At 24.6% G+C, this 13,609-nt stretch overlaps 2 protein-coding genes across 2 annotated transcripts in view; one reads left to right on the forward strand and one right to left on the reverse strand.

The window, feature by feature from the left end:
* Nucleotides 1-85: 85 nt before the first annotated feature.
* Nucleotides 86-9,418, reverse strand: LOC111621529 (EF-hand calcium-binding domain-containing protein 14-like). Its single transcript, XM_023363688.1, has 6 exons — nucleotides 8,989-9,418; nucleotides 2,450-2,601; nucleotides 2,212-2,348; nucleotides 1,255-1,353; nucleotides 1,024-1,146; nucleotides 86-202 (listed from the first exon to the last, which is right to left on the reverse strand). The coding sequence occupies exons 1-6, from the start codon at nucleotides 9,147-9,149 to the stop codon at nucleotides 86-88; spliced, it is 789 nt and encodes a 262-aa protein (XP_023219456.1). The 5' UTR covers nucleotides 9,150-9,418.
* Nucleotides 9,419-12,151: 2,733 nt separating this feature from the next.
* Nucleotides 12,152-13,609, forward strand: part of LOC111621531 — an 86,758-nt gene continuing 85,300 nt past the window's right edge. Inside the window, exon 1 of the mRNA XM_023363689.1 lies at nucleotides 12,152-12,196. The gene's annotated coding sequence lies outside the window, so the exon portion shown is untranslated. The remainder of the gene's footprint in view (nucleotides 12,197-13,609) is intronic.

The following is a 13,609-nucleotide window of genomic DNA, read 5'->3' on the forward strand; positions in this document are numbered from 1 at the left end:
ATTATTATTATTTTAAAATTTTCCTAAAATTAAATCTTTAATATTAAAAAAATTAATAAAAATGATTTTTTTAATTAAAAATTAACTAAATAAATAAAGATGAATTTACTTTCTGTAAATGAGAAACAGTTTCTTGATTCTCATCCTTAACAGTTGCAACCACAGCTAATTGCTGTTTAGCTTTAACTTCATCCAACTTTGCCTAGAAAGAAAAGTAAAAACAGAATATAATTTTATTTTAAAATGTATATACAATAAAACCTGTCTAAAACGGAAATTTGTCTAAATGGAAAATAAATTAGTGGATAGAACGATTTGCTAAGTAAACTACTATTATAAGCTGGAAACCTGTCTAACATGGCAACTAAGCTTTTCAGGGAACCAAATGTATAACATAAACTGAGTAAAGCGGAAGTTTTCGGCATAACAGCAATTAAATGTTAAGTTTTATGATCAGGGCTATCGAAAGCTTGGTAACTTGGTTTGGAGTCTAGGGTAAAACGGGCTCCCTTAATACATAGCATTCTTTTAGATTTTTTTTTTTGGTTAAAAAATAATATTAATTTTTAGGGATAGGAATCATTACAGGCTCCTAAGTTTTTCGGATCCGGGGAAAATCACTAGTTTCACCTTTCAACGGCACTGTTCATGATTTAGAATTTAATGCTGAGTAACTTGCAGCTTCGATCATCGACTTCTCAGTGATTATCGTGCAATACAATCTATCATTTTCCCCCTTTGTCGTTAATGTCGTACTTACATTGTCTGGAGAATAGCCATGAAAATATAACACCCTCGCTTCTCTCTAATTTTCTAGAAAAAGTTAATTAATGCAAACATAAACCTCCATTAAACGGAAACCTGCCAAAACGGAAAATTCTAGACGGTTTCATTTTAAATAGGTTTTTACTATAGTCTACAAGATTAAGTCAAATATCATGAAATAAATTTATTTTATTATTATTTTTTTTAAATTACAGAATGACTCTGTTAAACTTTTTATTTAATAATAAATAAAGTTACCTTGACAACTTCCATTTGGCTGTTTAGAATTTCTGTTGATTTTTTCAAACCGGAATAGTCACTCTTCAAATCCTTTGTAGTTGTTTCTAGAGCGGTGATTTTACTACCAATATTTGCTATACTCTGCAAATATTGCATATATATATATCATTCAAAAACTACTCTTCATCCTTTTTTCTTTTCTCTAGATGAAAACTTATAAAAAAAAATACATAAAATATTTCAACTTACTTCTGTTAGAGATTCGACATTTTTGGGTAGAGTTTGAATTTCTGGAGCTGCAGCAACGCTTGCTTTTAAATTATTTGCTGTTTCTTTCAAACGATCAATCTATAATGGAATTTTTATACAAAAAATGTTTGTTTAACTGATGTTTAAAAATGTATTTAAAAAATCCCAAAAAATATATTAAGAAGATAAAAATAGCTAGTTTTAGAGATTTGCAGCAAGTAAAATATTAATGAAATTCATCGTAAATGTAAGAAGTTTTGATTTGTAAACTGTAAGCAATTGTAACTTGTTTAACGAATAAATTTTGATTAATTTAATCGAAATTTGAATTTATTTTATTTCATCTGATTACTGAAGACGTTTTATTCATTAATAATAAAATAAATTGACCAAATTTTGATTCAAATTTCGAAATTTACAGAAAAACTTTATCGATTTCTCTGTCATTATTGAGAGTTTTTTCGCTTTTTATCTCAATATATCACAGAGGACCGCTTATATTTATAAATGGATATTTATATTTAATTTTATTCCTATATTATTTTATTTAATTACGGCATTTAAGATATAATTTATGTAAGATCGCAACAAATAAATTTACGTGATAATTATAAAAGATATTGAATTTTAGAGTTATAATTTGAATAATTATCCAAAAATGTTGCTTCATGTACTGTACAGATAAGCCTATACATTATTTAAATTTAATTATGTGTAACATAAATTTCGTTTTAAAGACGATAGACTCTATTTTTATATTAAATCTAAGAAGATTTATATCTGATGAAACTAAACATCCATTTATAAAAAAAATGGAGTAATAAAGTCCGTTATGCGATAGATATGAAAGAATTCTTCTCAAACGATCTTTTTATCTTTAATAAATTTAGAAATCTTATAAAAAAGGAGTATTTTTTTATCCCATTTTATATATCTTCAAAGGATATAACGGCTTACCTCTTGAGTGATGCTAGCTATGTCTGATGTTGCTTTTACAAATTTGTTCTCGAGAAAAGTGATGTCTGTGTGTAAAGATTTCAAATGAGAGTGGATGGAATGAAGAGTTTCTGGTGTTCCTTCGCCTTCAGCTTCGACTAAAAACAGAAAAAAAAGAACAAGAAAAATGATCATCGTTTATTCTTATCAGTATTTAAAAACTAGATATTTGTTAAATATATATAGGTAGAAGCCATACCTTTCTGTAGATTGATGCGAAATCTGTCCATATCTTCTCTTAAACCGAGATGAAGCCATACCAATGTACCTGAAGCTGCCACACAAGCAGTAACTAATAAGAAGAGGCACAAAGGAAAACAAGTAGTGCATAACCTAGATGGAATTCCGCCCCTGAAAGAATAAAAAAAATTTTTTTAAATGAGGAAACGGGTATAAAAAATGACATCTTCTTATCGTAAGTTCCGCCGAATTTCCATTTAGAAAAGAAAACGATTTTTATAATAGAAGATCGTTTGTTAGAATGGTGAATTAAAGAGAGTTGTCAGATTAAGTCGTAATTCGCCATTAACAATACAAAGTGTAGCGAAGCCCATAATAGCTGAAGGCGAGGAACGAATAGGTTCAAACAAAGATAAAAAAGAGCAATCAAAATATATAAGGTAAAGGTTTTTTATGTCAAGAAAAAAAATTTAAAATCAATATTCATATTAACGTAGTCCATTTGTAGTTTTTTTCAATAAATATTTTAATAATTTAAGTTCGTTTCACGCATTTAGCGATTAAATCGCTAAGATATTCTACGCTCTAGATTTTTTTAAATAAAATAATCACTAATTTCTGGTGATATTTTTAAAATTTAACTAACAGGAATCGAGAAGAAAGAGAAACTATTAAAGAAGAAATCAGCAAATACTATCTAGAAGTTGTTATTTACTAGTTTTAGTCAGCATTTTTATTTTTTTAACTGACTGGAAGCAGGAAAATAGTCAATAAAAACTGCTACTAGAAAAAACAGTTAAAAAAAACTATTTTTGTAAGTGTTTTTTAGTAGCTAAAAAAATAAAACTATACTGTAAAAACATTTCAAAACATTTTTAAGAGTAAAAAAATAGTTTTTTCAACTAGTTTTTTATGTTTAAAATTCAATAGAAAACTTATTTTTTATAGAATTTTATCGAATAGAAACGACAAATATTGACTAAAACTTGCAAAAACTTCTTAAAATTACTAAAGAAAACTTTAAAATCATTATTTATAAATTCAAATTAATTAATTTTTGATAAATAAATCATTTAATTTGGAAAAATAGCATATTAAATAATTTATAACGCTATTATTTTCTCCAAATCAATTTAAAAATTTACGAGAGTTTTAATCGTCGTTACGACTATCTAACACTAAGTTATTTTTGAAAAAAGAATATAAATATTTAAAATGATTTTCAAAACAAATGAGAAAAAATAAATTGTAGTTAAAGTATTTCACAAAATTGGTAAACAAGTAAAAAATGTTCATTCAATTCTGCTTGATGTCTCGAGGATAGGCATTGTAACGATTTTACCTATACAATCCGATGGTACAGGTATGTGGTAATATTGATATATCGATTGATGTTACTCAGAATATTTATAAATTTTTACAACTTTTTTTTTTTTAAATTTATATCAAATAATCGTTGCTTTTAAATAAAATATGAGATGATACCCCCGACGAGATGGTTATTTCTCGTTGTATCAGCAAAGAATTCTAAAAATGAACGATCGTATGTACGCTGTCAGCATTTTCAATTTGAAGGTGTTTGCTGATATTTTATGGAAAATGAAAACATTTTTTTTTTCCTGAAGTCTGGATTCTGGAATGATATATACGATACTGTATACGTATCTCTTCTATTATATATCACGCTCTTTAATCATTTTTAATGGAAAACGAATTGATTTAAATGAAAATTTTATTAATCTTCAGAGAGACGATTTCCATTTTTATGTGCATACCTTCTTTTTTTTTCTTCCTCTCTATTCCTTTTGCTTTTATTATTCATTAATATTCTACGTCTTTAGTTAATTCGGTATGGAAAATAAATTGCTATTCTGTGTTAAAACTAGAAAACGGATATATATTTTGATCTATTTTTCATCCATTCGTTATTGTAAGAAGTTTATGAAAGGACTAAGTTAGATGATAAAGATTATGTAAATTGGTTTCAGGTTAATGTTCTAGAAGATAGAAGGATATAATCAGTTTGGATCTATGCCAAACTGCACAGATTACCTACGACATCTGGTTAGTTTTCGGGTGTCACCACCATTCTGTCGACTGCTAAACCACTTGTTTATTACGAGATATCGTATCTCACATTCTTACTTGGTAGAAAATTGCAACCTTTTGGTTAATGCACAAAATTCTGATATCTTTTAACGAGTTTATAATTAATTACAATAAACTTAACCTATAATTCGAGCAGCATTTCCTTATCTTCTACTTTAATTTGCTTTACTATGTTAATAAAGTATGATGTATGCTGCAACTTAACACTCTTCTAACTTACAAATGAGGCAATGAAACCTGCGCTCTAACATTTTCTGACTGTTAATGCAAATTAATTAGTTACGGAACTACTGCAACCTTAATTGAATTTTAGAAAAAAAAATTACGAAAATGCAAAGAATATTAAAATATTTGCTAAAGAGAAAATGTAGTAGAGAATATATACATATATATATATGAAAATTTATCTAATTTTAAATCTTATTAATTATCTTCTTTTTCCTGTTTAATAAATCAATAAAGCAATGTAAATTTGCTTTAAAGCTATTTTTCTAAATAAATTAATTAATCGTTTTCATTTTAATGAAATATAACTTAAAAAATGGAATTTGTAAAAAAAACATCATTCTTCGGTTGTTAAAAATAAAATACTTATTAAAGTAATTTATAAGCAATTTTTTTGGATAATTGTAAATAAGTATAATTTATATAGATGAGCTCAAGATAAATTCTTATAAAATTAAAAACAAACTCTGCATCAAATCTTTTTTCATCTTTAAGAATATCTTTAATAAATTAGATTAGATAAATACAATATTTTAAAGGTTTTTTCGAAATAATTTTTATGTATGCGAAGTAAATCTGTAATTTTGTACAGTCAATTACTATAATTTGTGTCTTTTAATAATTATAAATGATTGTTAGTAATTAACAGTTTTCTTTTCTTTTCTTCAAGGCACACTCTATTTCATGAAAATTTAACAGACTTTTTAATCATTTTAATATATTAAATCTGCCATAGAAGCTCTAAAAAATAATTAACTATAGTATTGAAATATTAAAATATATTTATATTTTCATTAATATTGATATAAATTGAGAATTTAATTCCCAGAACCACGTTAATGAAGGCATAATTATTTATCATCCAATAAGCAAAAGATAATACCATAAACAAATTATGTTCTCTGAGGATTACAAACATGAAATTATGCTTATCGAGAGTTACTCTTGATTATCACTGACATCAATAATCTAATAACAGAAATAGTTGTTAGGAATTACTGGAATGAAACGTATATTTCTCAATATAAGCACGGATAAAATAATTTATATATCTGCCAATAAAACGCTAGCAAACATCAATTGCGCCTGTAAAGCTTTCTTTCCTGCATGTATAATTTATTGACAGTGAAGCCGAAACATAGGGGAAATGAATTAATTACGCGGAAAATCTAATCTTAATCATTATTTCGTTTTATAAAAGCAAAACTTTTATAATTATTCAATAAAATCACTGGTTTTCTTATTTAAATTGCATTTTTTTTAATTTAAATTTTAACTGTTAAAATTGATGATCTGATTGAAGGAAGAGTTTTAATGAAAAATAAAGTAAATATTTTACTTCTCTATCAAAAGGATGGAAAAGATACTTTTATTAAGTTCACAACTTGAAGAAAAAAAAGAAAAAAACTCTATAGAGATTTAGAATCACAGCAGAAAGGTATCGATATTTGGTCGAAAAAGGAGAACGGATGTTATTTGTGAGAATCTTTCACACGAGAAAACAACCATAAATTACTTCGGATGTTCTTCTCTAACCAGATCAAAAAAAATTTGAAAATATCTTAATGGTTTTTGAAAGAAAATGGCAATTTTCACGCAGAGACAAACGCCTATCAATAAATATAAAAATTTCCTAACCACACACGAAATATTTCAATATAATTGGGCATATTAATTATTTATTTTTTTTATTTTTAAACTTAAAAATATATTAAAAAATAATAAAATAGTATATAAAACATTCGGATAAATATTTCAAATTTATTCAAATATTTTAAGACTTTTTTTTATAACGTAAATTTAATTGAATTTAATGAATTTTAAAATTTGTTAAAAATTCTTTTCAATGTGTAATTCTTATATATTTGTTATATACTCTTTACTTTCGAATTTTTAAAATAGTTTTTTTCTCTTTAAAAACATTCCTTTATTTTCTCTTTATTATTTTTCAGTTTCTTTCTTGAATGGAATTTTGTAAATTCAATAAATTTTTAATCTTTTTCAAATGCATAAATATAAATTCCTCATTATAGAGTTCATTCACATTCTCCAAAACAATTTTAACTCAAGAAAATTCTGCTATTTTATAACACAAATTTCTTCAATTTTACAAATGACATTTCTAAAAAAAAATTTCAATTTTCTTTTTTAAAAACAATAAAATCTTGTTTACAATTGGTACAAAATTACAACTAAATAAAAAATTAACATATAAACAAGAATTTAGAAACAGAATAGCAATAATTAAATTTAATTCAAAAGACATCTTATTTAAGAACAAAAATATTTATTTAGTTTTTTTTTTTTCTAGAATTTTTAAGATGTTAAACCTTTTAAAAATTCTTTAAAAATTACTTGAATAAGATTAATTAATTCCTATTTAATTACTTTTAAAAAATACTAAACATAAGAGAAGCGAGAATGTTAAAATTATCATAAACTTTTGTCTGATATGATAAATTTTAATCCATATTAAAATGACTTAAACGTATAATAATTTAATTAAAAATAATTTAAAATTAATTTTTCAAAAGATTTAGAAGATTATAGGAAAATTGAAACTCCTAATTATTAATTAATTTAATTAAATTTTAATTAATTTTTATGAGTTACATAATATACAAATTTTATCAATTCTTCGATCGAAAACAAGATAAAAATGATGATAATTTATTGAAATGATAAAAGATTTAAATGTAACTGTAACTTGCAAATAAATCAAGAAACAGTACATTAAAAAATCATTTTTGGATAATAAATTAAATAAAAGATAGTTGAAATAAATAATAGTTGTACTGTACTTTCGTACAAAGAAAGATAAATGACATGAGTTATTGAAAACGAGAGGGAGAGAGCGGAGAAGAGGAGAAAGAACATATAAATATCTATAAATATGTATCATTAAATAAATGGTGACTAAGTATAATATGCGTGAATTTATATAAAAAATTAATTAGTTTAAATTAATAAATATACACATTTATATGATGTAAATCAATAAATGTTTGAAATGTTAAATGCTTCTTATCATATTGGACTTTCCACTGTACGTTTCTTATGGCAAGAATTTTTTTTATTTTTTATCAATAATGATACACGTTTATCAACTTTTGTACACATTTAACTTCTTTTTAAAGTTTTTATGTTCTACACTTCAGAAATTTCATAGGGAAAAAAAAAAATCAAAGAAAAATGATTTTAAATTCAGCAATTTGAAAGTCAGAAACTCTTCTCCCTATATCTTGATGCTGACATTTTGCCAAAATGGAATTTGAATGTTAGTCATTTTTAACATTGTATAAGCGAACATATTCACTATAAAAAATAACTATCTTTAAAATTCTATTTTTTTTAAATTAAAATATAGATATTTTGAAAATTAGGATAAGATCAAGAAAAAATAGTTTAATGAAATTACTGGAATGTAGGAAAAAAATATTATTTTCAAGAATACGAATTAGTACTTTTAGTTTTAATCGAATAAATTGCTAAGCTTTTTTCCATTTAAGCTGTGAAGCATCAAACTCGTATATTGTGATAGGAGAGCAATTGAGAAAACTGAAGAGATCTCATTATTTGAATGAGTCTCGAGACAAAGAATCGATTTAAGATTGTCAAATATCTCATACCTATCAGCTCGGTCACAGACTCGAAGAATAACTTATGATTCCAAGAGAATATATATATCTTTAATAAGAACTAATTGATTGCTCCTTCCAGTTGTCAACAATATTATAAATGAAACCTGTCAAAAGCATTACTTTTCCAAATTAATTAAACCTAAAACAAATTTGATTCTTTAATAAATATAATAATATATTCCCTTACGGTTCTATAACTTTCATCGATTATTTAAAAATAAGTTTGAAATTCTATATGGTTAGATATATCGTTTGTTTCTTAGTTTAGAAGTTCTAAAAATGCATTTCTTTTCTTCCAGGTTCTCGAATCTCTCGGGTACTGCAAAGAATAGAGAATCGAATGTCCAGAGACACTCCGTGTAATAAAACTGTTTCTGTTTCTTCTAAAATGGAAATGTCAAGTTTCTTCATTGATATAAACAAGTGAAAAGCATCTTTACTGAAGTAAAGGGGTCGTTAAATTAATCATCCATCCTTAATTTAGATAGTATTACGATGAAGGTGTTAAGGCTTATCATTTAAATTCGGATTGCATTAATTGAATTTAGATTTTAGAGTAAAGAAATTTAGGTTTATTACTTACTTTTTAGGTCTCTTTCTTGGCTGGAGTATAGAGAAATCTTCCATATCAGAAGAATCAGTTTCGTGTCGTAGTAATTCGTGTCCAATGGCTGTAGTTAGTTTATTTCTCTTTCCTAATTTACCATTATTGACCAAAGCGTCGAGTTCTTTACGTTTTTTCATCCTCTTGCATGATTTAATTTGACCATTCAAGCGATTTTGCGGATCCAGTTTCGATGTCTGTATCAGATACTACACCGAACAAAACCCTCTCGAATTATTTAACTTCCATGGAATATTATGGAATTATCGCCATCGATTCATCGACATCTTGCTTAAAAAATCTTACATGTGACTGTCATCTATTAGATTTCCACAGTAAAACAACTTAAAAGTGAAAAAATGCTTGGACAACACATCAACAACATACACCCTGACTCAGCTGCAGACCTTGGTTGCCTGTCACGTGTACAAAACCATCCAATAGCAACGTGGATGGTACCAATATCTGCAGTATCGAGGTAGGTTGAATCGCTAGAAGAGATTATTAAATTTTAAAAATTCATAATATTATATTGAAATTACGCTTCCCATTAGATAATATAATTTAATTATATATCTACAAATTTTAATAATTAATGAAATTCAATACGATATAACAAGATATACGTTTACAACGTCAAAGAAGCATACTATAAAAAGAATGTCTTGTTTATATTGGTGAGTTTATGGATTAAATTGAAGAAAAATAACACGTTTAAGTAAATTCTTGTTGTTCTTTTTGCATTAGAGACAGGAAACAACATTGTCCTGTTTGTCGAAGGATTCAGGAACCATTGAACTAGTACAATGATCGGACACGAACTTGTGATTGATCGATTCGAACTTTCAACATAGCAGATCCAAACTTCAACAAAATAAATATATAGAAAAAGGATAAGAATCCAAATACATATATAAATAAAACAGTCAACTATCTGAATAAATCTATTAATTAAAAGCATTATTTATTTATTTTTTAATATATGAATATATTTCCTTATCACAGATTCAAATTTCGACAAAAATCCAAAAAATATACAGAAAAAATAAAGCAAAATACCTTAAAAAAATCATTCAAATATTCTGATAAATTTTTTCGAGTATTTAATTTCATTATGGTAGATCCTAATTTTATATCAAAATAAACATAAAAAGAATAATCCATAATATATATGTAAGAAAATTTACCAAATACATGAATAAATACATTAGTTCAAAATATTCTGATCAATTTTTTCGACATATTCAATGCACTTTTTCCGACAGATATAAACTTTTATTAAAGAAGATATCGACTTTGACAAAATAAATATTTAAAAAAAAAACAATACGTACAAATATAAGAAAAGCTGGCAAAAATGTGGATCAATTCATTAATTCGAAATATTTTGATTAATTTTCTTTCAACCTGTATTCAATATTCTTCCACGTTTACGATCTACTTAACTTTATTTACTAAGGAAATATTCAACTAGGGACTTTCAGAATAACAAGAATTCCCATTTCATCTTTACTAAGAATACAAATAAAGAGAAAATAGAACCCGAAACACATTTATTCTTATTCAAATATGGTTCTAGTTAATTAATTGAGAAAATGAAATCTGTCCAAACGTTAATTTACCTTACTGTTAGTAGGAATGTCAGCATGAAAAGCAAGTGGTTTGTATCCCACACTTTCATTACTAACTTGATTGCGTTACTACTTGACTATTCACAATTCATTTAATTATTTTCTATTAAAATAAAATAGTTTCCATCTTTCGAAACATCAGTGTTATAACATCTGTAAAATTCCAACATTAAAAATAAGATTTTTCTATTTAATTCTCGAAATATTAAAATTAAATTTTAAAAAAATTTTTTAATTAATTCAAACATGCAAATTTGATAAATAAATTAATTGCGTGTGCTTTTTCTTAATTGAAAATTGTTTATTTTTAAGTTATTTTAGAGTTATTTTCAGTCTTTTAACGACGTTTATAGGAGTTAAAATGTGAAGTTTATGTGATTAAAATCACGATAAATCGATAAATAATCGCTATTTTAAGTATAAATGCTTGTAGTAATGTAGGAAAGAATCCATCTATCATAATATAATTATTGAATAATTAGTTAAATCGAAACTTAACTAATTATTCATTAATTGTATCATATACACTAAATTAATAACATGTACGAAAGGATTCTTTAGAGAGTTGCTTCACTTTATTTTTGATTAATTTATTTTAATTTAATTTCTATATTTATATAAATAAAAATGTTTACATCTCAGTTTTTCAAAAATTTATCATTTTTTTATTTTATATTTATAAATATTTCATTTTTAAAGAGCGTAAATTGTATATTTTTTAAAACACATTTTCACTAATGTTACACGAATTTCTTCAAACATTTTTGATATTTTTTTACGACTTTTAAATTATATTTTCGTTTTAAATCGATATTAAAAGATATAAAATTATGCTTTAAAGGTTAAATTATTATTTTATTATTGATAATTTATCAAAAAAAAATCATTATTTCCACCTTTATCATTTCTCCAATTCCATTACCAAAGAGGGTATTATTATTATTTTCTTCCTTTTTTATATATATATCAAGTTATACAACTGGAACCATCAAGGCTTATGTACCTTACATTTATCCTTTACCGAATTTTCCATTTATAGAAGTGTCTATTCATAATGGAATTTTCGTGTAAAGCTCAAGTTTACCATTAAACAATTTATTATTATTTTCTCCCCCTTTCTCTTTCTACTTTAAAAATAAAAATAAAAAATAAAAAAAAATCTATAATATAAATAAATCGAAAATATAAGAGCTTAACTATAAAGTTTTATATATATAAAAAAAAACATTAATTTCCTCCTTGAATTTTAGTATAAACCAAACAATAAGTACACATTTCTAGATGTACTGTACAGTAGATGTAGGTTTCTATACAAGCTTAAGTATTTGATATAGGTTTCTATAGTTGATATACGTTCTTAGCTTTCTAGGTATGGGAAAAATTGGTATTTATAGCTTAATGTATGAGTGATATGTTTAATGAAGAACAATTATTTTATGTTGTGGGGTTGGCGCAACGATCGTTGACGACCGGTCACCTAGGTGACACCACTTTCATCGACATACACCAATATTGGATAGTAACGAGTCACTGAGTTACTAGTCATCGTATGAAACGTAAGTACTTACCTTACTTTACATTAAATTATTCTTCTTACTTAGTAATTAATTAAGGCTATTTTCCCTATATTTTTCTTTAAAACTATAGATTTTTTTTGAAGTAATATACTATGTTTAGTAGAAGTTATTCGCTAAATTATTGTTATATGTTAAGCTTAATGTTATTTGTTAGTTATGCATTTATCTTAACTTTACCTTATATGGTTCTTCTGTAAATAATTAATTATTGCATTATTTTGTTTATTTTCCTTAAATATATGTTGTGGAGTTTGAAAAAACACATTTAGTAAACTTATTCATTAAATAAGTGTCATATTTTAAGCTTAAATGTTATTAGTTAGCGTGCGTAATCTACTGTAAGTACTTACCTTGCTTTATTGTCACATTGATAATTAATTATTGCATTTTTTGTATATATTGCTTAAAAAATAAGATTTTTGGAACTGAAATAATGCAATTAGTAGAAATTTCTTCAATGAATTATTGTTTTATGTTAAGCTTAATATATCTAAGTATGGTATTTACCTTACATGTATTAAATTATTTTTACATAGGTAATTAATTATCACATTTTTGTGTGTTTTACTAAAAAAATACATTTTTAAAATTAAAAATATTTGGTACGAAGAGTCATTCATTAAATAATTGTTATATTTTAAGCTTAAACAGTATTACTTAGTTGATGAAACATACTCATTTACTTTACCTCAAAATATTTTATATAAAAATTAATTATAGCAATTAAATATACATTTTTAAATTTAAAATATAATATTAATTTAGTAGAAAGTTGTTAAAATCATTTATTTTTTAGCTCTGAAAGTGTCATTTCTTAGCAAGAATGCTATAATTAATTGCTTATATAAGATAGTGTAAGGTATATACTATAATGGTAAGGTCTACTGTATAATGTAAGGTAAAATAAGATAGATATTAGAGTTTGGCAAAAGGTTAAGTTTCTTTACTCAAACTTGATGTTTGTTTACTATTGAATTCTATCTAAATGTTAAAAATATAAATATATTTCAATTATTGATTAAAAGTTTGTAGACATGTCTACATCATAGAGTTGCCCATTGTTTGGTAATTTTTATTATATTTTTCTATATAAATGAAAGTAAGTTTTTATTAAATGTAAGAAAAAACTAAATTGTAAGTAATCAATTCAGGTTACATTATCATTAAATATATTTGATATTTGTATTTATCTAAAGAACTGATATTGCTTCTAGTAACATAAACAATACAAGTTCTTTCAGATAAAAATTCTATATATTTTAAGTATAAAAATAACGTTTTATAACTTTTATGCTTAAAAAGTATATTTTCCAAGCATAACAAATGTGTTTTTTACATTTATAAAATAATTAATTAATTAATTTTTATTTTTGTTTTCTTCACAAAAAAAAA

This window comes from Centruroides sculpturatus, unplaced genomic scaffold (assembly GCF_000671375.1).
Source record: "Centruroides sculpturatus isolate CEXI.00-Female unplaced genomic scaffold, Cexi_2.0 scaffold272, whole genome shotgun sequence".
In the NCBI taxonomy this organism is placed as follows: Eukaryota; Metazoa; Arthropoda; class Arachnida; order Scorpiones; family Buthidae; genus Centruroides; species Centruroides sculpturatus.

Excerpts from the sequence above, each read along its gene's own strand:
- LOC111621529 (XM_023363688.1), bottom strand. The coding sequence starts at position 9,149 with ATGAAAAAACGTAAAGAACTCGACGCTTTGGTCAATAATGGTAAATTA. Across the intron at positions 2,349-2,449 it reads TCGCATCAATCTACAGAAAG|TCGAAGCTGAAGGCGAAGGA; the intron begins GTATGGCTTCTA and ends TTCTGTTTTTAG. Across the intron at positions 203-1,023 it reads GCCAAATGGAAGTTGTCAAG|GCAAAGTTGGATGAAGTTAA; the intron begins GTAACTTTATTT and ends TTTTCTTTCTAG.